We start from the raw sequence: 23,113 nt of genomic DNA, 5'->3' as shown, positions 1-23,113 counted from the left end.
AGATTCTTGTGTATGTCTCTCTTGTTTTCTGAATGTTTTTTTGTTTTGTTTCTGAATGCAACGCACAGCGGCAGTGAGATGTTTTCGGTCCGGTTGGGGTTGGTGAGGAGTGGATCTCGAGGGTAATTTCCGCATTTAAAGTGTACCGCGCTGGCCCCACTGCTGCTAAAATGAGCGAGTGAATGATGTTGGCAGGGACACTTTGGGCGGCTCACGCTTTAATTATTCTAAAGATCACATGTGTTGGCGGTTTTGGCACACAACTCTACGTACAACTCCCCGCAAAACAAAACACAAAATTCCACTCCATTTCCTTCGATTTTTCTTGCCAAATCCCGTCAAATTCCTACGTATTAACATCACTTGGCAGTAGAAGAACTGTGTAGGAGTAGTTTTTTTAGAGGAAAACGGAAATTGGCAGGGTCTCACTCATCATGCAGCATGTTGGTGTTGGGCGATAAGCCTCGTGCGCAGCGGATGAAGGATGTATGGATGGCATTCGAGTGAGAAGATACCCGAGATAGGAGAGCATCTTCTATTGCACTATGCGCATGCATGTCAGTTGGGATGGGATGGGATGGGATGGACGTGTGCCATGTGTCGTACCTAGCCTGAGACCTCCAATCGCATCGCAGGAGCGGCCGGGGAATATGTCTTCCATGTTGTACCATTCCGTTGGCATCAAAGTTTGGGCCTCCGGGCGGAAGGAATCTGCAACGCCAGCCTCACGCTCCTGATCGGCTGGATTATCAGGCGAGGAACAAGACATTTTCCACAGCTGCAACCTATTTTTGCATCAGAAAACTTTCCGTTTTGCTAGTATTTAATTGGTATGTTTGTATCCTCGCTTTTGGTTTGGGAAAATGACGTGTAGGGCCATGTGTTTTGGTTAAGGTCACCCGTAGTGTGGGGACATGTACATCTACATATACTGCCGTGCCGCCAACAGTATGACACGGCCCATGTGATGTGAGAGAGACGCTCACGCTCATGCTCCGAGCAAGCAAGCAACGCTCTTGTACGATACTCCAGCACTTGCTGTTACAAACAACAAGCTTCGAGCACTCACCGATTTTGCCACTCTCATTCCCATCTAATGTGTGGCGTCGAGCCGTGACGACGTAGTACTGTGTTTAAACATAAACACACAGTACTACATCGTCCCGTTGGCTAGTCGGCTGGGGTAGCTGCCAGCCCATTCGAGTTTGAGTCTCGACTTCTATAAAAAAATACCAACGAAGGTTAGCCTTTGGGTTATTTTTTTTAACATAAACTAGGCAGGCAGGCAGGACACATATGTTTTGCACCAGACGGCAAACAACCTTTTTCAGTTTCTACTACTCGCTGTCGCTGACGACGCAAAATCGTGAATCGTGCCGTGCGGCGGGCGCTGAGCGCCTTGCACCGGCACCGAAATGGAAAGCCAACCGCCGGCGCCGTGCACGGCGTCGTCGTCACTCGTCACTGCCCGCCGCTCACGAGGTGCCCCAGACGGCCCAGCCCATAATATACACGTGCGGGCCATCTACGGCCCAAGCCCACCCAAACTGGCCCGGGCCTTCTCTCCGTCCCCGACGCCGCCACGCCAGGCTCTGCTGCCCGCAGACCCTGACCGGAGCGGACCGCCGGCCGTCCGCCAACTCCGGCGGTAAATTCTCGCTCAGAGACCGCCGCTTCCGTGGTCGCCGTCATCAATCTGCGGTGGTTTACTGCAGCCAGGTCAGTCCCCGGGCTACTCGTTCCTCTCGGCACAATCTGCGTAGGTCTCCCCCCTTCGTCGCCTGTACACGAACAATCGATGGTAGACAGATACCGCGAATTCCAGCAGGAGGATAAACTACTGCCGTTGAGCAGTCGAGCGCTGTTCTTGTTGTTTACTCCCGTTTAGCAGCCGAAATTTCTCTGAAAAACCGCCGCTGTCCACTGAAGAAATGTGCCTTGCGGGCTTGCGGCGCGTGGTTGGGTCATGGATCCTGTGATTTTATTTTACCTAAGAACTGCGCTGCGCTGATTTACTGGTGATATTATGCTTCCCCTGAGGCTGAGATGATGCTGACCGGTAGTCACTCGTGAGCGCACTCTATTCCAAGCTCGGGTTTTCCAACTTTTGATTACTGAACTGAATTTGAGCCATAGAATTTCACGGTGGAGAAGCCCCCCCTGGATTCGTTCTACTCCTGGAGTATCTTGGATAGATGCCGCGGCATAAAGCATGGAACGAAACTGGAATAAGTGGAGTGGCCAGTCAAGCCACATCATCTCTCTATTTTTGTTCCAGTTTCTCGAGAAAGAAATGCACAGTAGAAAATATTTTAGGGATGTAAAGGAAACCTCCGCCGTATATTGGATTGAAAATAGAACAGTGATATACTAAGAAAAGCTCATAGTACAACTTATGGTTACATTGCTGGAATAGCTCTAGGAAACAAAGGGAAAGCTGAAACAACACTGATACTTGGGTAAATAATATTAGAGACTGAGATCCACAGCTGAAAACTCCTGCTGCGGTGCTTCTTCATCTTGAGATAGTCTTCAACTCTTCTGTTTATTCTTCCCACGTCTCATCCTGAAAAGAGATGGGTCAAGCGATATGGTTAACATGTCCCGTGACTATACTTTGGGAACCTATTTACTTGACAGTCATCTAACCAATGCAGTCTTTTTATGTTGAGTTTATGTAACTATCTTGAAAGTTTAAACTCTGTATTACAGCAATTCAAATTCAAAGAGATTATATACATTATGTAAAATTTTGAATGGTACTATACTGTTGCCACATAAAAGCCCACCAGGAAACTTACATTTCGAGAAATCCTTCCTTGATGCTCATGACAGGCGATTCGGTGGTGGCGGGGATTGGTGGGAGTTCATAAGTGATGGTGGTGGAGAGCTGTAGTGGTGCAGAGGCTGTGGAGATGTTGAAGGAACTGGTGGCGCTTTTGCATGAGGAAGCTGAATCGGTGGTGGTGGGGATTGGTACGAGTTCAGATATGGTGGTGGAGAGCTGTAGGGGTAAAGAGGCTGTGGTGATATTGATGCTGGTGGCTGATTAGCATGAGGAACATTTGGTTGTAGATGTTTTGGTGGTACAGGTGGAGAATATTGGTAAGGTGGGGGTGAAGATCCATAGTTAGATGGAGGTCGAGAGTTATAATGGCGAGGAGGCGCTGGTGACAATGGTAGAAGAGGCGACTTGTAGTTGTACGGAGGTGGGGACTGCAGGTATGGCAGCGGTGGAGCTACGTGGCTGTTTGGAGGTGGGGAGTTGTAGTAGTATGGAGGTGGTAAATACTTGTGGGTTGGTGTTGGATTGTTAGATGTTGGTGGAGCTTGGTAGTTGTTTGATGGGGGTGGCGAAGAGTAGAAGTTCTGGGGAGGTGATGGATACTGATACGATGGAGGTGGAAACTTGTTTGAAGGAGGTGGTGAATGCTGGTGCAGTAATGGTGGGGATTTGTAGTTGGATGGAGGTGAGGCATGGTATGGGAGTGGCTGTGAATTAGATGGATACATCGATGGTAGAATGTGAGGTTTTGAACATCCAGCAAATGTTTTCTTTGATCCAAATGCCATTACTTGGTTGGCTTGGAGAACCACTTCTTCATTGGACTTTGAGTAAACGCTAACTCCAGAGAGATTTAACTCCATGGGCACATTGCAGTCAGATCCTCCTGCTGCTGCATGGAGCTCAACCTTGCACGAGTCAGCCCCAAAGGTGCCGCTAAGTGGCAACCCGGTAATGGCCACACTGTATTTGCCATTGCTTTCGGTGTAGCCAAATCTCACTATTGCTTGGTCATTGGCCTGGCAAGTGACCTTGACCATGGCTCCTGCACCAGATAATGATAAAAAGTATTTAGTTGCAGTATGAAATGCTGAAAGACATTTAGGAAGAATGAACAATTTGTAAAACATCATCCATCTTCTAAGTAGTTTTTCTCTTCGATGAATTTAGCTACAATTTGGGTTCACAGTTCATCATGGTATTAGTCGCATATCCATATATGTGTATCCTCGGTCTACTGTACTTTGGCCTACCTGGTAGCAACTTTAACTTGATGTTTTTATTTAAGCAAGAATGTATAGGCTTCTATAAAACACTAACAATGCCCTGTACCAAAGGAAATGTGCAGATCCTTCTTGTGCAGACTTTGGAAGATTCTCTTTTTGTAAATATAGCAGATAATAATGATAACCAAGCTCAAATTTTTCCTCTAGCCATGTTCTTGGATCTTCTGTATGATATGCTTGAATACATTTTCTTGTCACCAAGTAGTGTTTAAGCCAGAAAACTATGAACAAGAAGAAACTCGACGTATTTCCAAGCTGACTGCATTAACGTGCTTAGATAAAGAGAACTGCAAATAACCAAAATTTTACCTTCCAGGTGCTCCTTCCCATGCGATTCTTCTGGGTGTGCCTCATTGAAGCATCTATAGCAGTATGCTTTGCCTATCACCTTAATGATAGGAGCATACGTTGGCGATGCTGAAAGAGAAGGTGGTGGCAAGCTTCTGGCTGCCTCACTGAGCATTGCAAAGGCAACCAGCACGGCTAAGACCAGCCATAGCTGACCCTTTGGCTGGTGTCCAACGCTTACTTTCATGGCTGGACAGTGCTTTCTCAAGTGAGAGGAGGAGATGGGAGAATGTGAATGATTTTGGCTTTGGTATGGATGGGTATTTATAATGTTCAGGGTGGCACTTGGCAGGGTCTCTGGGGAAGCAGGTGGAGCTGGTAAGGTAGTATGGCCATTTGAGTGATTAGAGCCTGTACTTCCCTAAAAAAAATTAGAGCATGTACTTTGTCAACCACTTGATTTCAGGGAAGAAATGTGGAATTTAGTTATGATTTATGATAACCTTTGGTGGTTGGAGTATGTGTATATAAATCTGCTTGTATGTTATTTCAGAGAATTACTATTGTAGATTTTGAAGTAATCGCAGATACACAATTATGTTAGCCATGAAAACTTTCACCGGCCTGATGCACATATTTATTCAGTTGCTTGTAAATCCTCAAGGGTCTTTGTACACATCTTTTGCAGTTTATCCTGCATACTGAATTCATCTCACCTGAATGTAAAAGAGCAGAGCAGTTTTGTATTTTTTTTTCTACTCCCTCCGTTCACTTTTATAAGTCGTTTCAGACAAGTGAAATTGAGCTGTTTTGCACAATGTCTGAAACGTCTACAAAGCCTTATAAAAGTGAACTGAGGGAGTATTTATCTTAGAAAAGTTCATGTTTCATAGTACTCGATAGCATAAACTGGAAGTTTGTGATGGAAATTTTCCTACGTTTCTTTTAGAAATATTGCAACCTGAATTGTGTAAACTCGGTGTCTTTGAAGGTATATCATTTATCAGCTCTGACCACGATAGATCGAGGTGGTGAATTTATTTTTATTTTTATTTTTTTTTGGGGGGGGGGGGGGGGGGGGGGGAGGTGGTGAAGGTTAAAGCCTTATTTACCAAAACTGGCAAAGTTCCAGGTGTGTCCACTTGGAATCGGAAGAAACACATGATTTGTCAGGCTACGGTATCAAATGAAAATAGGCCTGGCCGTCATCATCGACTTCGATGTCAAGACCGCGGCGGTAACAAGGTTTGGTTTGATGTCAATTGCGCCGGGCACCTAAGTTTCCACTCCATGGAGCGTTCACAGTGGTGCAGTTAAACCGAATCCATTCTGGTAAACATCTACAGTGCGGCATCTTTGGTTGTTCCTCATAGGGGTGACCTGATGCTGATGCAAGGTAACATTTCCAGTCCGTTGATGGCTACCTCAACCATTTTTTAGACTCCGTCTGTCAATATTTATTCTTAGCTGCAGATTCACCCTTGTTTAAAAATAATAAAATAGTACAGGAAAAATGGATTCACCATTTTTTTTGGCAGCTGGTGGTAGAATCTGACAAGAAGTCGGAGAAAAAGGTTAAATGAACTGCCACATTATCTTTGTCAGGTGAGCCGAGGAGAGTGAGTGGCATGTGTAGCTTCAACTGCTCAAATATACTAGGCCGCTGACCACAATGTAGCAGCTCACCAAACCAAACCCAGGGCAAAGAAAGCAAAAGGTGTATGTGCGCCCTTGGTCAAAGGAAAGCTTTTGCATCCATGTCTTGTCTCCTCTGCTCCATGAATGAATTGAGCAGGTTTAACTAACATGCTTTGATCTTGTTTTTCCTTCTAGTTTGTTCTCTTGCAATCATCTGCGAGACTGATGTTTTAGAGTTGGAGACTTATATTTGATTAGTAAGAGAATAAGAATGGATTGATATTTGTATGTTCTTTTTTTGAGCTGGATATATGTATGTTCTTGTTTGCCTCAAATGGATGGCATTTGCCATTTGGTGGCATCCAGTTCAGAGACCGAGAGCTATTTGCATTTCCGGGCTTACTGGACTTCAGTATTAAACGACTCAGCCCAATCCAGCCCAGCCCAGCCCCATGGATTGTGTCCATGACATGTTCGGTTCGCTACTAAAATTCTTCTGGCCAAATAATACTTTTCTCACCACATTGTTGGAACCAAATAAAACACTAAAGGAAACAGAAATAAAGTTAGAGAATTTTGTTAAAAAAAACTCGTTTGCTCATTGATCGCCATCATGCAGTGCCATCCACCCTAGCAATTCAAAATTTACAAGCAGGCTAGTTTTACCTCCATTGATTTCTAAACCATCTAATTCCCTAGTCAATATGCCCCCATATATGTTCTTCTGAACTTAACCCCAAAATGATAACAGCTCAGCAGATCCAAGAACAATGCACTGCAATGCATAGCCCTCTCACAGGCCATTACCTTCCTCCAGAAGAACACCGTCCCAACTAGCTACCGAGTAACAATAATTGAACACGACAGTAACACCTTAATGGCCATATCATGCATGAACCCTAAGTGCTATGTGATGTTAGTGTTTCTCTCTCTAGCTGACCTAATTAGAGTCGTTCCAGACGCTGAAGAGCTGCGCGCCGGTCATGTCGCTGCTGCTTGTCGCCGGTGGAGCTGAGGCCTGTGCCCAGGCAGCCATCCTCCCCCCGCCGTAGGCTTCTGCGGTGCTCACGAGGTAGTTCTCGTAGGCGATCTTCCCGTCGTCGTGATCCCTGCTCATGTTGCCGCCGCTGTATGCCTGTGCCGCCACCGCGCGTGCGTCGGCATGCGCTGCCACCTGCTCGCGGGCGTGGCTCGCCGTCGCGGTGGTGGTGGTGCTCATGGGAAGCATGTAGCTCTCGACGACGCCGTTGTTGTACAGGACGGAGTTGGAGCCGGTGCTGTGCTCGAGCGAGGCGCCGGCCGCGTTGTCGATGCTGCCGAGGCCACCGTGCTGCTGCTGCATCGCCTGGGCATGCTGCGAGAAGAAGTCATGTGCGCCGCCACCGGCGCCGAGGTTGAGGTGGTGGAGCTCCTGCAGGCTGTGCGCAGCCGCGATCACCGCGTGGTCCGGCTCCTGCTTGCACCACCCGCGCAGCGGCTGCGCATGGGCGTAGGGGTGGTACATGTGTCCACCACCGCCGCCGGAAACCTGATGAGGCGGCGCCTGGAACGCGATGGTCGGCCACGCAACAGCGCCGGCGACAGAGGGGTGATGGTGGTGGTATGCGGCACCGTAGGCGGCCAGGGCGCCCATGTCATAGCCGCTCACCACGCCTGCGTGCTGCTGCTGCTGCAGCGCGAGGGACGACGCCGTAGCCGCCTCGGCGTCCTTGAGGCGCTTGGCAGCGCTACCGATGGGGAGCGCGGTGCTGTCGAGGATACTCTTGACATCATAGCGCGTCATGTCGAAGTTTGTGACAGCATTGAGCCCCCGGAACTTGATCGCCGCGATGTCGTACGCCTCTGCAGCCTCCTCCTGCGTGCCTACATTACACATGGACGACCATAGTTAGGTGCCAACGCAATCTACCACTCGACGCCATGCATGCATGCAAGGTGTGACAGGCTAGCTTAATTATTTTAGTTGATCATTAGTTTACTGCAAATGCATGCATGCATGCAGACGCAGCTCGAATATTTTGACTAAATGCACCGGCAGGGGGAGACAGCGGCAGCACTAAACATGGAAGTTACGCTTAATAAAGCATGCACTCATGCACAAAGTATAATAGTAATATGCTCGATGCAACTTGACATGACTTGCAAGTCCATTTTCAACGGGAAATCTACCATTTTGTCGATCCATTCATTGGCATTTTATGGACACATCAGTTGGAATTTGGAAAATGAACGAGTACCGTCCGTATAGAGCTCATAACTAGTTTGCACTGGAGGATATAAATGTCAGCATAAAATGCATCTAACTGTATTTGTTTTTTTGAGAAACACACAGTACAAACGCATACGCTCTAATGTCTCTGAAAGCCGAGGTTGTAATTTCATGGCAACCAAATGTTTATCTTTTAAATTTTGGAAAATCAACGAGTACCATATGTATAGAGATCATAACTAGTCTGCACTGGAGGAGGATTATCAATAAATGCGAGCAGAAAATGAATCTAGCTGTTTTTTTAAGAAACACGGTACAAACGCATACACTCTAATGGCTCTGATAGTCAAGGTGGTAATTTGAGTGTAACCAAATGTATCTTTTTTTCCTCAAAAAAAGTATATATATTTTGGAATCAGAATTCAGAAAATCAACGAGTACCATCTGTATAAAGATCATAACTAGTTTGCACTAGAGGTTTATAACAAATGTCAGCACAAAATGTATCTAGCTGTTTTTTTTTTGACAAACACAATGCAAAGGCATATGCTCTCATGTCTCTGATGTTGAGGTGGTAATTTCAGTTTAACGAAATGTATATATTTTGTACTGGACGTGGACAGATGTTGAGTATATATACTTACTGAAGGTGCCTAAGTAGAGATCCTTGTTCCCTGCAACTCTCCCTATCCTCGCTTGCCATCTCCCATGTTGGTGGTGCCTTTATTATACAAAATTCAAATGGATCAGCAGCAATAATCAAATTTTTATGTAGCTAATGTAAGTATTGTCCTCTCGACCTCTACACGATACGATGCAAACAACCAAGAAAAGGAAACACATACCTAGTTACTCCACGATAAATGGATGCGCCTCTGGAGAAACCACTGCTCTTCCTGCACATATACACATTAAACAACATTAGCATTAGTTGATTTGAAGATTGATTTGCTAGCGATGTACCTACATTCACCATATATAAAAGATAAGAGACCAACCTTCGCAAAGACGCCACAAACTCCTGCCTTGTCATGTGCTTCATCTCCTCTAGCTCTTTTTCGTAGTTGTTTACCTAGAAAAAAAAAGAGAAACAGATGCATGTCTTTAACTTCAGTAAGCTAGGCTTCCCAAAATAGAATAATTAGAGATATATATGCAGCTATGTGGTTCACCATTACATTGATCAACGAATGATCAAATGGTTTTTTTGACGGTTAAATGATCAAATGGTGATAAATGACAATATGGCTTCTTCCAAAACAATGACAAAAAGATGAGTGTGATGCTTACTGGGAAATTTGTCGTCGTCGTCGCACCCCAATATTTGAGAGCAGCCAAATCATAAGCTCTTGCAGCTTTCTCCTCTTTGTCATAGCCACCTGTGTATGCATTTAAAGATTAGAAGGCATAGAAAAAAAGTAGCTTAAAGAACTGATAGCAATGAATGCATCTACAAAATATGATAAAAACAAATGTAATTACTTCAATATGGATCTTGCTTACCTAGATAGACTGTATGGAGTCGAAAGGCCGAGTTCAAACAAAGTTGGATAAACAATCAAAGAGTAATTTTAATTAGCAACATTGGAGGGGGTTCATCATATATATGTAAGCATATATGTAAAAAAGATGGCACATCAGTACCTTGACGACCCTTGCGTGTTTGCCCTTCTCTTCTGCAACTGTTGTCCCATAAGTGAGCCTCATATCTCCCAGTCCATCTATGCCTATTAAAGCCAATAATAAAAACAAAAAATCACACTTTGTAAGCCTACCATAATCATGCCCACATAACGGCATTCCACATTTCCCATGCATCTACATTATTAATTTATCCTCAAAAGCAAATGGCACTCATTTGATGCAAAGAAGTCAAGAAGAGAAAAATATGAAAACGATACTAGCATCATATATCGCAAAAACAAAAAAAGGAAAGAGACCACATTAGCTAGATCCATGCTTAGCAATATCAGTGTTTGAGTTGATTATTAGCTAGAAAACAAAAATGGCCGAAACTGTATACATTACCTGGATGCTCAGTATAATGACACAAAAAACAATCAAATCTTCCACTTTTCATATATATTATGTTCAAATACTTTCATGTATGGTTGCACTGCACTATAGTACGTATACTACATACCTGGTCACACCACGGTAAATCGAGGTCCGCTGCCCAAACGTGTCAGCCGTCTTCCTGGACGCCGGCGTCTCCACCACCACGCCACTGCTTCCGCCAGTGCTATCCGCACCACCGGCCGACACCACGGCGCCAGAACCAGCGCTGCTGCCACCGGCCGTGTCATCCTTCCGGACAATCGGCAACTCCGGCACACCACGCTCCCCGCCAACGAGCGGCGGCATGCACGCCGCCATGTTCATGGACAGCGAGAGACCCTGTGCCGCCGCATCCGCCCTCTGCTGCTCCGGTGGTTGTGCCGGGGATGGCTGGCTCCGCAGCCAGCTCTTGATCATGGACAGCCCGATGCCACCCCCGCCGCTGCCATTATTAAGGTCACCGTTGGCTGTGGTGTTCGCCATGATGCCAGCGCCGTCGTGGTGGACGCCACCGCCGGAGGAAGCCACCATGACGGAGTCGGCAAACTGGAGGGAGGCCGAGCTGGGGTGGTACAGGTAGCCCACGCTACTGCCGCCCGAGGTCGTGTAGCATGCGGCGCCGCCGCTGCCGCTACCTGCAGGGACGACCATGTTGTTGCCGCCGGCCTGCTTGTGGTGGTGGTGGTGGTCGGAGTAGGATATGCCGCCGAGGAAGTCCTCCAGCTTAGGCTCCGCCACCAGGGCAGATAGCTCTGATCCCCTCATGTTCCAATCTGCGAAACAAACCAATCACAAGATTGTCATACAACTGCTTGATGCACTTAAACCAATCAGAAGAATACTACGATGTGTATGTATCTACCTTGCGGGATGTTGTAGCAGACGTCGGCGCCAGAGACGTCACCTGAGGCGGCGGCGGAGGGAGGGAGCTCCTGCGGGGAGAGGGAGAAGCCCAACCAGTTGTTCACGGTGGCCATGGTGGAAGCTACCTAAAAGCAACACAGTACGTGGAAGTGATTAACTGGTCTCTACTTAAGCTTGCTGTTGGATAGGCCGGGAAAGGGAGAGCAGCAGATCAAGAAGCCATTGTTGCTGGGAGCCCAAGGTTAGGAGAAGCTGGAGAGGCCAAGACCCAAGAGAGCTTTGGAGTTTGGAGACTTGAGCAACTGTGCTACTAGTAGTACAAGTAGTAAGTACTAGTACTGGGGCAGATATTTATACAAATGATTATAGTACTGATCCTTAACGCCATTAACACTCCTATGTCAGAGTGTGAGACTACTGTGGATGGTTATGCACGTATGATATTTTTTTTTTTTGCGGGGAATGCATGTATGATATTAATTCTACAGAGAGGCTACTCCTTGATTAATTAGTGAAATGTACTCTGCGTAGTAGGAAGCTTTTTCCACACATAAAAAAGGGTACTATGTTTTAGTATCTTTGTGCAATACAAAAAACAGTGGCATGGTTTAACTGAGCAGGGACATCTTTTTGCTTGTGCTTTCTGGTGGGAGATCGAGTCCACCATATTTTGTCTCATTTCCCCCCAAAACATGTCAAGATATATGCCTACATGAGTGCACCCTGTTGCCTGCATGTACATGTACTACTAAAGCGGCGCCCTTTACTCGATAACAGTATGAGTTGTCATGCCCTTTTTTGACTGGAAAGCTGGTATTCACAGGTGATTAGAAAACTGATCACCCCCTTGAAAAAATTAAGAAATGTCGCAAGATCTAGCTTCATTCTATTTGTCTAGGATCTCAATTCGATCGCGAGCAGATGTTCTTTGCGTACATAGTATCTCCTCTCTTTTTCAATTGCGGAGGTGCACATGCAGGCGCACGGTTGGGTGCCCTGGACATATATGCACGCAGTTGGGCAGTTGACATATGCATATGTGCGTGTGTATATAACTAGTACTGGTAACATTGTTAATGAATTGCTAACTATGCGCCAAAACACTGTTCAACAGTGATGAATCCACGTATGAACAATTAAGTCTTGGCCGGCTTCGTCTCTCAAACCCTAAAACCACTCGCCGCTGCAGAAGCCGAATCCCTGACAAGGTTTAATTTCTTTCAAAGCCCTAGGCTCTGCCTCCCTCCTCCTGACACACACCAACACACACAATGACACAAAGGGTGTGGCATGCACAGTGCATGGCAGGCGCCCTACAAATCGCCGATAAAAATCTCATGAAAATAATACTGATTCGCAAGTGACAATACACATGATGAGATTAAGCTCTGTAATTCGCACATAACAACTTATATAGTTTACTAAATACTTATTATTTGATAGTAGGGATATAAAATTTCAAAACATATTTCGCCTCAATGGAAAGCATAAGCTAGCTACATATAGCTAGTATAGCAGAACAAAGAGAGGCTGGAAATGGGGAAAGGAAAGAAAATCATCACTTGTCTCATACCGGTAGAGTGATGGGTGAGCGGGGAGTGGGGAGGAAGAGGAGAGGAGATAATGTGCTACCTGCACCCTAGAAGAGGACACGGACCCTCGTCTTCCGGCCATAGAAAAACCTTGGCGTCGATCCTCTCCAGAAACGCATAGAGAAACGCGCGAGCGGAACCCTAAACCTCGCATAGGATCCCCCATGACAACTTGTTACCAGTACTAACAAGACCCACCCAGCTAACCTCTCTCTCTCCCTAACAAGACTAGAGAGAGAAGCAAGCGCCAGTACAAGAGATAGAGAGAGAGGGTGGGATTAACAATGCCTGTGTTGCTTTCTTCTTCTTCTCTCTCTTTATGGGGAGAAGGAGAAGCGGAGGTTAAGATAGGCCGGGTGTGTGTGTTTTCACCTTGGTAATTGCACCGCTTGCCCCCGCCTAAAACTTTGACCGTCAAAGCTGGATCGTATTCAAACCGCAAGCAAGCGTGCGAGAGGTGTGTGTACGCGCGTGTCTCTTTAATTGCCTATTCTGTTCAGCGTTCAGACTGGAGCCTCATCATCTTTTACTGATTAACCGCGTGGTTAGTTAATTACTGGTACAGTACTACTCGATCAGCAGTACTCCTCGAGATTCTCTCAGAAATGAAGCATACGTACGCTACACATGTATATTCATAAGCGTACGTATATATCTACTAAGTGCATTGTGGACTAATTAGACACGTACGTACGCCTAATGATATGATATGATATGTAGGAGGAAAATGGAGGGTGTTGTTTAAGTGTGAGCGATCAAGTTGGGCTTCTCACGTGCACACACTGATCACAGTCCACCGTCGTCGACCTCGACCGCCCAATCTTCTCTTGGAACGATAAAGTGCATGTGCGAGGCCATTGGCATGTGCATGCATGCCCTTCTTCTACTCAAGTCTGGACACGCACACGTGTGCCTCTTAGATGATCGGGTTAGTCTCCCACGGTACCAGAGGGATACCACCCCCACATGATCGCCACTATGCTAATTGCTTGCTTCATCGGTTGATCGATCCATCTCTTGTGCGCCTAACATACACATATAGTATGATCTGGTGACAATCTTCTTATTGTACGTGATCTTTTTTCTCTTAGTGCCAGTCACCATGACAATATATAGGGTATGTATATGAACGTGAGACAGGACATAAATTGGTTCTTCCTCTGTCACATATGATCATACCTGATGTGGAGGAGAAGGAACAAATCTGACGCATCAAAGCCAAAATTCCAAAACCCTAGAATGATCAACATCAATGTCTTTGTGTGCTAGTGTCTCACTCCTCATGCAAAAACAGCTTAAGAGACAACCCATTGCTATGTGTTTAGTGTCGACACTAGTGTATGTCATGGAGCGATGAAAGCCTTAACGACTAACTCTACGTGCCTACGCTTTGGACATGTCGTGACAAGTTGCCACACTATATGTTATTTGGTCTTATGTGCAAGCTATATCTAGGAGAAACAACTTTGCCTTGTGAAATTATGCATGAATTCCTGGAGATTTTTTGTTGTTCTTACTCAATATATTGATGTACATAACCATATAGGGGCCAAGCAGAGAGTCCACTTACTATGATGAACCATATATGGCACTCAGATCATGTGCAGAAAAATATAATTTTGCCTGTCTAATCCTAAAATAATCCGTGGGTGCACAATGAACTTTGAACCTGCAAAGTTTCGTCCAATAATGTGTATGTTCGTAGAACAAATTGAGTACTTATGACACTCTTCCTTCCCTTTTTTTTTCTTACATAACACAATCATATATATTTTGATCAAATTTGTATGTTCATACTATATCCACCAATATGTATCCCGTCTTTTTTTGGGAATGTTTAAGAACTTACACATGTGCATCTGGTTATTTCAGGCAACTTACACAAAATTTGCTCCCATTTTGCGAATCATGTCATCCAGTTTTAACACTGTAGTGTCTACGTACATCGATCATTTGTCAAAACATGTAGCTTCTTCATTTCGGGACTTCTCCCTTCTCCATACATGTGGTCCTTAAGCATATATATCGTCAGAAGGTGGGGGTGTTCTCAACATGTCATTGTAGTGGTTTGTTGGTGTATTTGCCATGGCACACATCCGAAATCCACTACACGGAGCGTAAGCTCTTACAGTTGTGTGACTTTATCGACATATCTGTAAACTCAAGCCCGCAACTAGTTGTACGTAGAAGAACTCTCTGGCCATTGACTTCATCAAGGATTTGCCAATATTTTACAACCATCCCTCCAATGCATATCCCCCCCCCCCCCCCCCCCCCCCCCCCCCCCCCGTCCCCCCCCCCCCCCCCAATTGAAGCGCCTCACATTCGTCAATAGCCCTCAAACTTCTATGCATATGAAAATTTTACAAACTAGATACGGCTTTGGGTGGCTGATTAACAAGGAAACAATAATTCCATACATAATTCTTCCTCCAATAATAATCAAATAGACATTTTGTACATCTTCTTCCCAAACATATCATAAATGACCAAAGAAAGATTTCACACGCGTATTCTTCCCATTTAAAACACCACAAGAATTTCATGAACCTGCAGGGTGTAAGTGCAAACAAACTTCATAAGCCCTTGGATGCACGATCGATGGACAAGATAGTTAAGCTCCAACTAGTCGTGAGAAACTACTCTCTATTGTACGGGAAAATACATCATCGAAACTAGTTCTGAGTTATAACACGACCCAAGGTTATGCCCTAGTTCTTTTTGTTAGTCAAAATGATATTTTGTACATTTACACTAGTGCGCGTACTACTAATTGATTTTTTAAAGGAGAAACACGAATATTTGGTTTTGAATAAGATGGCCTGTGTATTTTAGATCCGGATCCTTTTTATTTAAAAGTTGTGAAAATGTTAAATAACATGTGTTAAGTTTTATAAAATTTAGGCATCTAGCTATATTCTTCTAGTGCGGAGTAGCATTCCCTTTCTGAAGGAACAAAATTCATCCATTTAATCTCAATGATATAAATATCATAAAGGTAAAGGTTTATCAATCCATGTATACGCACAATGATATTTTAGACGTCTTGTTTAAAATGTAATTTTGAGTGCTAGTTTATGTTGCAACTATGTACAATCACCAACAAAATCATAATATTCTAAAACTACTCCCTGAGAGATATCTGTACATATTATTTTCAAGTTTCATACAAACATGTGGAGCAATATTGGTGGCTAAAATTTGAAATCTGACTTAGGACCCCAAATGTTAAAAAAAACGTGAAGTAGAGGAAGTACTCAGTGGCAAATACGCTCGGCGATCAAGAGATGCATCCGTGCAAAGACGTGGCTTCCTTTGGGAAGTACTAGTATTTGTTTTTTTAGGGATTAAGTACTAGTATTTGTAATAATTATACCCCCGTTAAAACTATATAAAAGTTATCATAAAAATGATGAATTGTATACATTTTCTCTCACATTGACATGCAAACTTGTGTTGGGTCCAGGAATGGATGCATATGTTTGGTGTTTCTGCCACTCCAAGACTCCAAGTATGGATCCCCATTGTTTTTGAACAACTTGGTTTAGGTAGTCTGAGATGCAAACCAGAGATGCCAGGGCTGCACGACGCTGGTAAAAGTAGAATAATACTCCTGGTAGGGGGTGCACCGAGCATGCATGCATGGGTCATTGAAACCCTAGTGAGCAGCATGCACTGGCCTGGGAGAAATCAACGGAGAGCGAGCGCCCGTGCCGCCTCGTAAACACTGTAAAGATAACCTTGTGTAGACTAATTAATACTCCATAATTAGTGGTACGACTACTACGCTTTGCATGCAGTTAGAGCATCTCCAATGGTTGTAAGATAATTGTTGGTAAACTTTGTTACTACCTCTCTCTCAGTTTACAGGGCGTGCGCGTGTCCCTAGGTCGTCAATTTGACCAACCTAATACAAGTCATATATTATAAAAAATATATCACTATAAACTTCAGATGGTCTATTTTCAAACGCTATAATTTTTGTGTTATATGGTTTATATTAGGGTGATAAAATTGGCAACCTAGATATACGCGCAGGACTTGTAAACTGAAACGGAAGGAGTACATAGGATTTTTTATGATGTGTCATACAATAAATGAGGGAAGAGAGGAAGGTTGTATGTACATGAACCAACACTCCTTACACAAGCTTCAATGTAGAATGAGAGAGCACCTTATTTATTATCTCACATTCTATTGGGCAAACTAGATACAATCCATTGAAGTTGTTGTATGTTAAATTGTTGGTTGATGACATGTCATATTTTACCAACAAGCTAACATACAAATTGTTGGAGATGCCCTTAACCTTTAGCTGGGGAAGAGGGAGGGAGGAGAGGGTAGGGTCAGGGGAGGCAATCCCACTGAAAACACTTGCATTGATTCGGGCAGCTTTCGTGGGAGACTAGCTAGAGTAGGGTAGCCAGTAGCTAGGCTGAGCTGAGCAGCGACCCGTTTGATTTTGAAGGCTACGTAGATTGGCTAACATTCTTATCGCCCGCAGCTGCTGTCTGCTCAGAGTGCATCCAAGACCTATGCTACTGGCTAGTGGTGCTAGCCCTGCGACAGGCTAGGCAAAGGTCTATCGCCGCGTTTTCTGATCGCCCGTGTTCACTTTTTTCTGATCATGGTGTACTGTATGCGTCTCCTTCCCTTCTTTTCTGACAGACAGTCAGTCGGCCAGCCAGCCACGCATGCATGGGTATGCAAGCATGCTTCTGGATTGAAGTGCTTTTCTTTTCCAAGAAATGTATACTTGGCTTGTGTATACAATTTTAGCTCTTGTGTGTGTGTGTGTGTGTGTGTGTGTGTGTGTGGAAAAAGGAACGACATAACAAAAGATTGAAGTACAAAATTGTTGCCACGATACACCAGAGGTGTGTCCTTCCTAGTCCACGAAACAAAGAAAAAATGTAGGAATCTAGAAGAGCGGACTTCTATAAGGAAAATTGGTTTGGTATCACATTTCAAGCAAATAATCGGTTATCTCAGGGATTGTTAGGTTCTCTGGATTCTGAAAACATGGAATAGTAAAAACACATTAATATCATGGGAATGTAGGTGCAAAGCAGATGATTTGAAAAAATAAACTACATGAACTTGCACTTTTGGTTGCCTATGTTAGTACTCCTTGATGTTTTGACCTCGTTACCTTACATCAACTATAATAAAATATGATTGTGTGCATCACAATAATGCAGAGGCTGAGGGTTTCAACCTCCTTTTCAATAAAAAGGAGGTCCAAGCGGATTGTGTGTGTGTGTGTGTGTGTGTGCGTGTGTTTCTTTTGACTGTGTGATCAAAGCAATTTTTCCTGCACTTTTCATTTCCTATATTCCCGTGAACCAAACAAGCCCTTAGATTCATTTAAAACCCCTATGGAATAGCATTTCCTAGCGGAAACCAAACATGAGCTAACACATCTATATTTCTCCTTTCTCGCTCGCGATCCATATGTTTTTCCCGTGTGACCGGTGCTCTTGAAGTTTTCCTTTATGCATTTGGTTAATATAGGAATCTAAAATATGTTGCATCCCAATTCCTGCATTTTTGCTATTCCCGCTTAAGTTTCTGCATTCCAAATGGTGCATTCTTCTAAGAAATAAAGCAAACCAAAGTTTTCTCCAAGTCAAGTATTGATATCCATCAGCTTAAGTGTTGTAGCATCAACGGAAATAAAAAAACATGTGTTTTCTCCCTCCCGCCTCCTCTCTCTCTCTCTCACTCACTCTCATGACACCTTGGGAGCTATGACAGTGACACAAAACTACCTTCCTCTGGTGAGATCACATCCCCCTCTCCCTCTGACCATCTCTTCAGCAACGGGAGGTGGCCGTTGTTAGAAGGGAGAGAGAGGATTGGTGGAATAGTTGATGTATTGTTTGAGCCTCGTGGCCATATATATAGAAGTACAATGATCAACTTGGAGTACAAGACAAGCCAGAACAAATCCTAGTCTATCTCGTCTTTCCTAATAATCAATATACTCAACATCCCCTCGTAGTCACAACGGTAGCGACGCAGATAGTGAGACTGGAGAAGAATCCGAAGGCAAGCCGATGGACACCGCCCCCCTCCCCACAGTCGTAACGGTCGACGCATCGTGAAAGTTGTGACTGGAGTGGGAGTGAAAACCGACGAGGTTTCTCAAGCAAGGCGGTAGCCCTATGTGTCGTTTGTCGAAGTAGCCGAGGGCGTACGTGGTGTAGCTGTGGTTGAGGTTGTCGTGCGAAGAACGCCGTGGTCGATGTCGAGTCGGGGTAGCTGGTGTCGAGGAAGTTGATGTGGAGCCGCGGAAGAAGAGTGACATCGGCGGCTAGGAAGGGAGTGCGGCGGCGATGCTTGAAGTAGGCGAGAAAGAACCCAACAGCGTGATGAAGACCGGCACGGACAGTGGTGTTCCCGCTCCAAGGGAGGCGGCATGGCGCATAACACTTGAAGTCGACGCGCGGGGATAACGGTGGACCGCGGGCCGCACCGCTACGGCCCGAAGGGGCGACACAGCGGCGGTGGGCAGGTCAGGGCGACGGCGGGGAAGACCTCAGGGCGGTTGCAGGGATCGCGTGCCATGCTCGCTACAGCCCGATGGGGCAATGCAGCGGCAGCGCGAGGGTCGGCCTGGAGCGGACGGCCTCGATGCGGCGGTTGACCGCGGGCCGCGGCACTACGGCCCGAAGGGGCGACGCAGCGGCAGCGCGCGAGTTGGTGCAACCACGGAAATGGCCTCAGGGCGGCAGCAGGGACCACCGGCCGCGACAGCACGGATCGGTCCAGCCACGCGAAGAACCACGGGGCGGCGGCGATGCGGTCCAACGGGGCGACGCAGCGGCAACCCGTTGCTCGATCGGTGAAGAAACACGTTGTACTCGAAAACAATCTTCGTGAGATCCTACCAAGCTGCGCGTAGACGGTTGATCTGACCGTAGACGTGACGAGCGAGAATCCAAAAGACGTGAGCCAAAGACGAAACACCCGCGACGTGCCTCTAATACCATGTTAGAAGGGAGAGAGAGGATTTGTGGAATAGTTGATGTATTGTTTAAACCTCATGGGCATATATATAGGAGTACAATGATCAACTTGGAGTACAAGACAAGCCAGAACAAATCCTAGTCTATCTCATCTTTCCTAATAATCAATATACTCAACAACTGCGATCTCCCTGTTTCAAACTAGTGGTGGTAGGGTAAGATTTTTCGTTTAGGTTTTGGTCCTCAGTCGTTGGTGGTAAGGCGGTGGCACCGCCGTTGGCATGGAATATGTCCTTCATGTCTCATCCTCGTTGCGATTGTGCTTCTTGGCATCATTAGGAGGCGCGTGGAGAGTGGTGTGTCTCCAGATTTGGTTCTCTAGTTTGGTAAAAAAATAATCTTTGACATGTTTGTCTTGGTGGCGCTATCAGGCGAAGCGGATAGTGCAGTTGCGTGACTTGGTTCTCCGACTCCAATTTCGACACACAAAGATTGGGCAACTTTGGACACATAAGGGAGCATGCGAGAGTTGCGTTCACAAACTCCATCTAGTCGGGCATGGGGCGTTATACGGGCCATCTCCTACATTTTATTCCCTGGAGCGAGCAGCCATTTGCTATGCAGATAACGGTTGCCCACGTCTTCTGTTCTACATCAATGACTTCTATGCCGCTATTTCTACAAACTTTTGGGTTTAAACAAGTTTTCTACGCTGTGATGGAGGCCCAGGGGTGGCAATGAACTTTGTTGCACACCATCAAAGGATGCAGGAGGAAGAAGACTTCATCATCCAAAAAGATTTGGATGTATATTTTAATTTATGCAAGGGTGTTTTTGTAAGTGTGTGTGCTACTTAATGTACATGGCCTTTGGCCTTTGAAAAAAAGATAGCCATCAAATTAAGGCTTTTCCATCCCGTTTCCACTGCATCCATCTTGCAGTCTGGCTGCAACATTCTTTAGCAACAACTTAAAATACATAGTTATTTTTAGTCGGTTTCTAAAAATTACAGCAAAACCGAAACAACCTCATGAATGTGCATAAATAACTTATGTTTACCCCCCGCAAAAAAAGTACTTGTGTGTTCCTTTAGTCATCGCCCATCTATTCGCTAACTAGCTACACATAGCCAATCCATTTTATTTCACCCCGAGAAAGAAAGAAAGGCGATCTCATTCGCCAAGAGAGACGAACCTTCTCACATCGTCCTCCGCTTGCTCCCTTTTGCCAAGGACCTCTCGGTTGTCGACGGTGAGGGAGGTAGACCGATCCGGCTGATTCTTTCAACGGTAATGGCTTCGTCTTTGGCGAGCTGTTAGAATAAATCCGAGGCATACCGTTGATCATCCGAGGACCAAGCAATCACACAAGCACAACGCCGAAATTTGTTAACGAGGTTCACCGATATGGCTACATCCCCAGGGCTTGACTATGGGCGCTCCTCCCCATGACACCGCTACAATACCGTACCCGGTCGCCCTGGACGCCGGCACATGTCGCCGGCTTCCTCTGCGTTCCGGTGCTATTATGTTGGCATAGGTTACATCGTGTGTCTACCCCCGCTATATATGAGAGGCCTAGGATACAAGTGTCCCACTTGTACACGACTCCATATCCTATCTAAACACAATACAACTCAGAGTCCAACTATAACCTACCTTGTACACTATATTCGACACAACTCTAATAAACTCCACCTTGGCGAATATTCTCCACCACCTTGAATTTGTCCATCCGTCAAACTTCCATGTACATTGGACTTGAGTTTATCCCATGAGCACCGCTGCTACTTCAAAGACTCCATATGACTCCACCTGCAACTTGTAGTCCCTTCTTTTCTTGACCACAGTCAACACTCGAGCAAAATCAAGTTCCACATTACTCTAGTTTGCGCTCCCAACTTCCAGAGTATCAATCCATCTTCAACACACACTGATCACTGACCTGCATGAAAGTGAACAACTCACATATTGGGTGTCACACATAAGAGTTACCTGAACTCAACATCACTGCTCCTTTCTTGACCGCTTGTCTAAAACTTGAAGGAATTTCACCATTGCTTGTAGTCATTCCGAGTCAAATTCGCAGTTGTCTCACTACATGTATGACCACCAAAGCCCTGCTTCGTCTCCCTGCCTCGTGCGTACCGCACGCCTCGCCGCTATTACCACGTCGAGCCTCCGTCCCGGTCGAGTCTCAAGGGTCGCGAACCCACACCACTCAACCCTGACTGTAGAATACCACCGACCATCACCGACCAATGACGAGTTTCACGCTTCCATCAGACCACTGGGCTCCAGTCCAAACTATGTGTCCCTCGCTTTTTTCCTGGTGAATAGGCTTCGACTCCATCGACTTACGTCGTAGCCCCTCAATCAGCACCAAGTGAAGTCTTCTGTCAGACTCCAGCTCCACCTTCAACATGACTCCCTGGTAGTTGTACGTCCCACCCCGCGCCCCGTCGACTTCAATCTCCGTGTGTACACCACCTGGAATCAACCCCGCGTCATAGTCTTGTCGAAGTCACATAAGCCCCTGGGACTGTGGCACGTGTTTCCACGCCCAGAAGTCGGTCACCGTCAGCACCACGCTCCTATGTCGTCGTCGCCGATCCCACCACCGTCTTCAGTATCCACCGACTCGCGTCGATCCGTCAGACTGTCTAGTCCGACCCAGCCAAACTTATTCGACTGCAACGACACACTCCAGACTCCTCAAGCCTTCAGCGTAACCAACGCCATCCATACACAGAAGTGTACCAGCAAAGAAAACCCAAAGCACAATCCTTCATAGCCTTCCCGCGTGAACACCAAAGAAGATTAACAAAGCAAGCCAAGTTCCTAATTGACCACACGTACGTAGCTGTTGAACGAGCTTCTCTATTTCTTTCATGATAGCATCCTAGTCTTGACTAGTCTTCGTGTCAACTTTTTTTCCCAAATAAGATCTCAGTTGTATCCTGGACTCCAAACCCAATTGTCTCTGGCCTACTCATACAGCTCTCAGCAACCCACCGACTTGTCCTCTCGAGAGCCAGCACACCCCTGCTAGAGCGGACTTGCTCGCCTCGTGCATCAGCCACATGGCCTTGAAAGCACGCCTTCTACCTGGCCTTCCATGGGCCGCTGCCTGTAGCCTGCCGCTGTGCACCGGCCGCACATATGCCCACGCCCAGGGACTCCTGTTGCCGCACGCTAGGTTACGCTGCCACAGTACCGCCTTACAAAACAATCTCGAATCAATTGACCCGTCGAGTTGCCAGGACTGTAAGTGCATCTAGTGCCACCCCTAGTTGGTTTTGGAGTATTGACGACAAACCTGGTTGAGGGACTAATGTGTTTGTGAGAATTGCAGGATAACACAGGTAGTAGTCCCTCATTGATTTGGTTTACCTACCAGAGATGACCCCTAAAAATGTGTGA

The 23,113-nt window shown here is 45.8% G+C and overlaps 2 protein-coding genes and 1 long non-coding RNA gene across 3 annotated transcripts; 1 reads left to right on the top strand and 2 right to left on the bottom strand.

The window, feature by feature from the left end:
- The first annotated feature begins 598 nt into the window (after window positions 1-598).
- LOC125545503 lies at window positions 599-5,015 on the top strand. The gene is made up of 2 exons (XR_007300055.1): window positions 599-1,719; window positions 4,388-5,015. It is a non-coding gene; the product is annotated as an uncharacterized LOC125545503 (long non-coding RNA).
- On the bottom strand, window positions 2,295-4,606 carry LOC125545502 (extensin-2-like). Its single transcript, XM_048709458.1, has 3 exons — window positions 4,381-4,606; window positions 2,802-3,830; window positions 2,295-2,566 (listed from the first exon to the last, which is right to left on the bottom strand). The coding sequence occupies exons 1-2, from the start codon at window positions 4,604-4,606 to the stop codon at window positions 2,827-2,829; spliced, it is 1,230 nt and encodes a 409-aa protein (XP_048565415.1). The 3' UTR covers window positions 2,295-2,566; window positions 2,802-2,826.
- Window positions 5,016-6,554: 1,539 nt separating the features above from the next.
- LOC125545501 (AP2-like ethylene-responsive transcription factor BBM2) lies at window positions 6,555-11,429 on the bottom strand. Its single transcript, XM_048709457.1, has 9 exons — window positions 11,127-11,429; window positions 10,350-11,037; window positions 9,851-9,933; window positions 9,710-9,718; window positions 9,497-9,585; window positions 9,205-9,278; window positions 9,052-9,102; window positions 8,851-8,927; window positions 6,555-7,860 (listed from the first exon to the last, which is right to left on the bottom strand). Exons 1-9 carry the CDS (start codon window positions 11,239-11,241, stop codon window positions 6,938-6,940), a joined length of 2,109 nt encoding a protein of 702 aa, XP_048565414.1. The 5' UTR covers window positions 11,242-11,429; the 3' UTR covers window positions 6,555-6,937.
- Window positions 11,430-23,113: the final 11,684 nt, after the last annotated feature.

The sequence above is a fragment of the Triticum urartu genome, chromosome 3 (assembly GCF_003073215.2).
Source record: "Triticum urartu cultivar G1812 chromosome 3, Tu2.1, whole genome shotgun sequence".
In the NCBI taxonomy this organism is placed as follows: Eukaryota; Viridiplantae; Streptophyta; class Magnoliopsida; order Poales; family Poaceae; genus Triticum; species Triticum urartu.
This window is presented reverse-complemented; position numbering and strand designations above follow the sequence as displayed.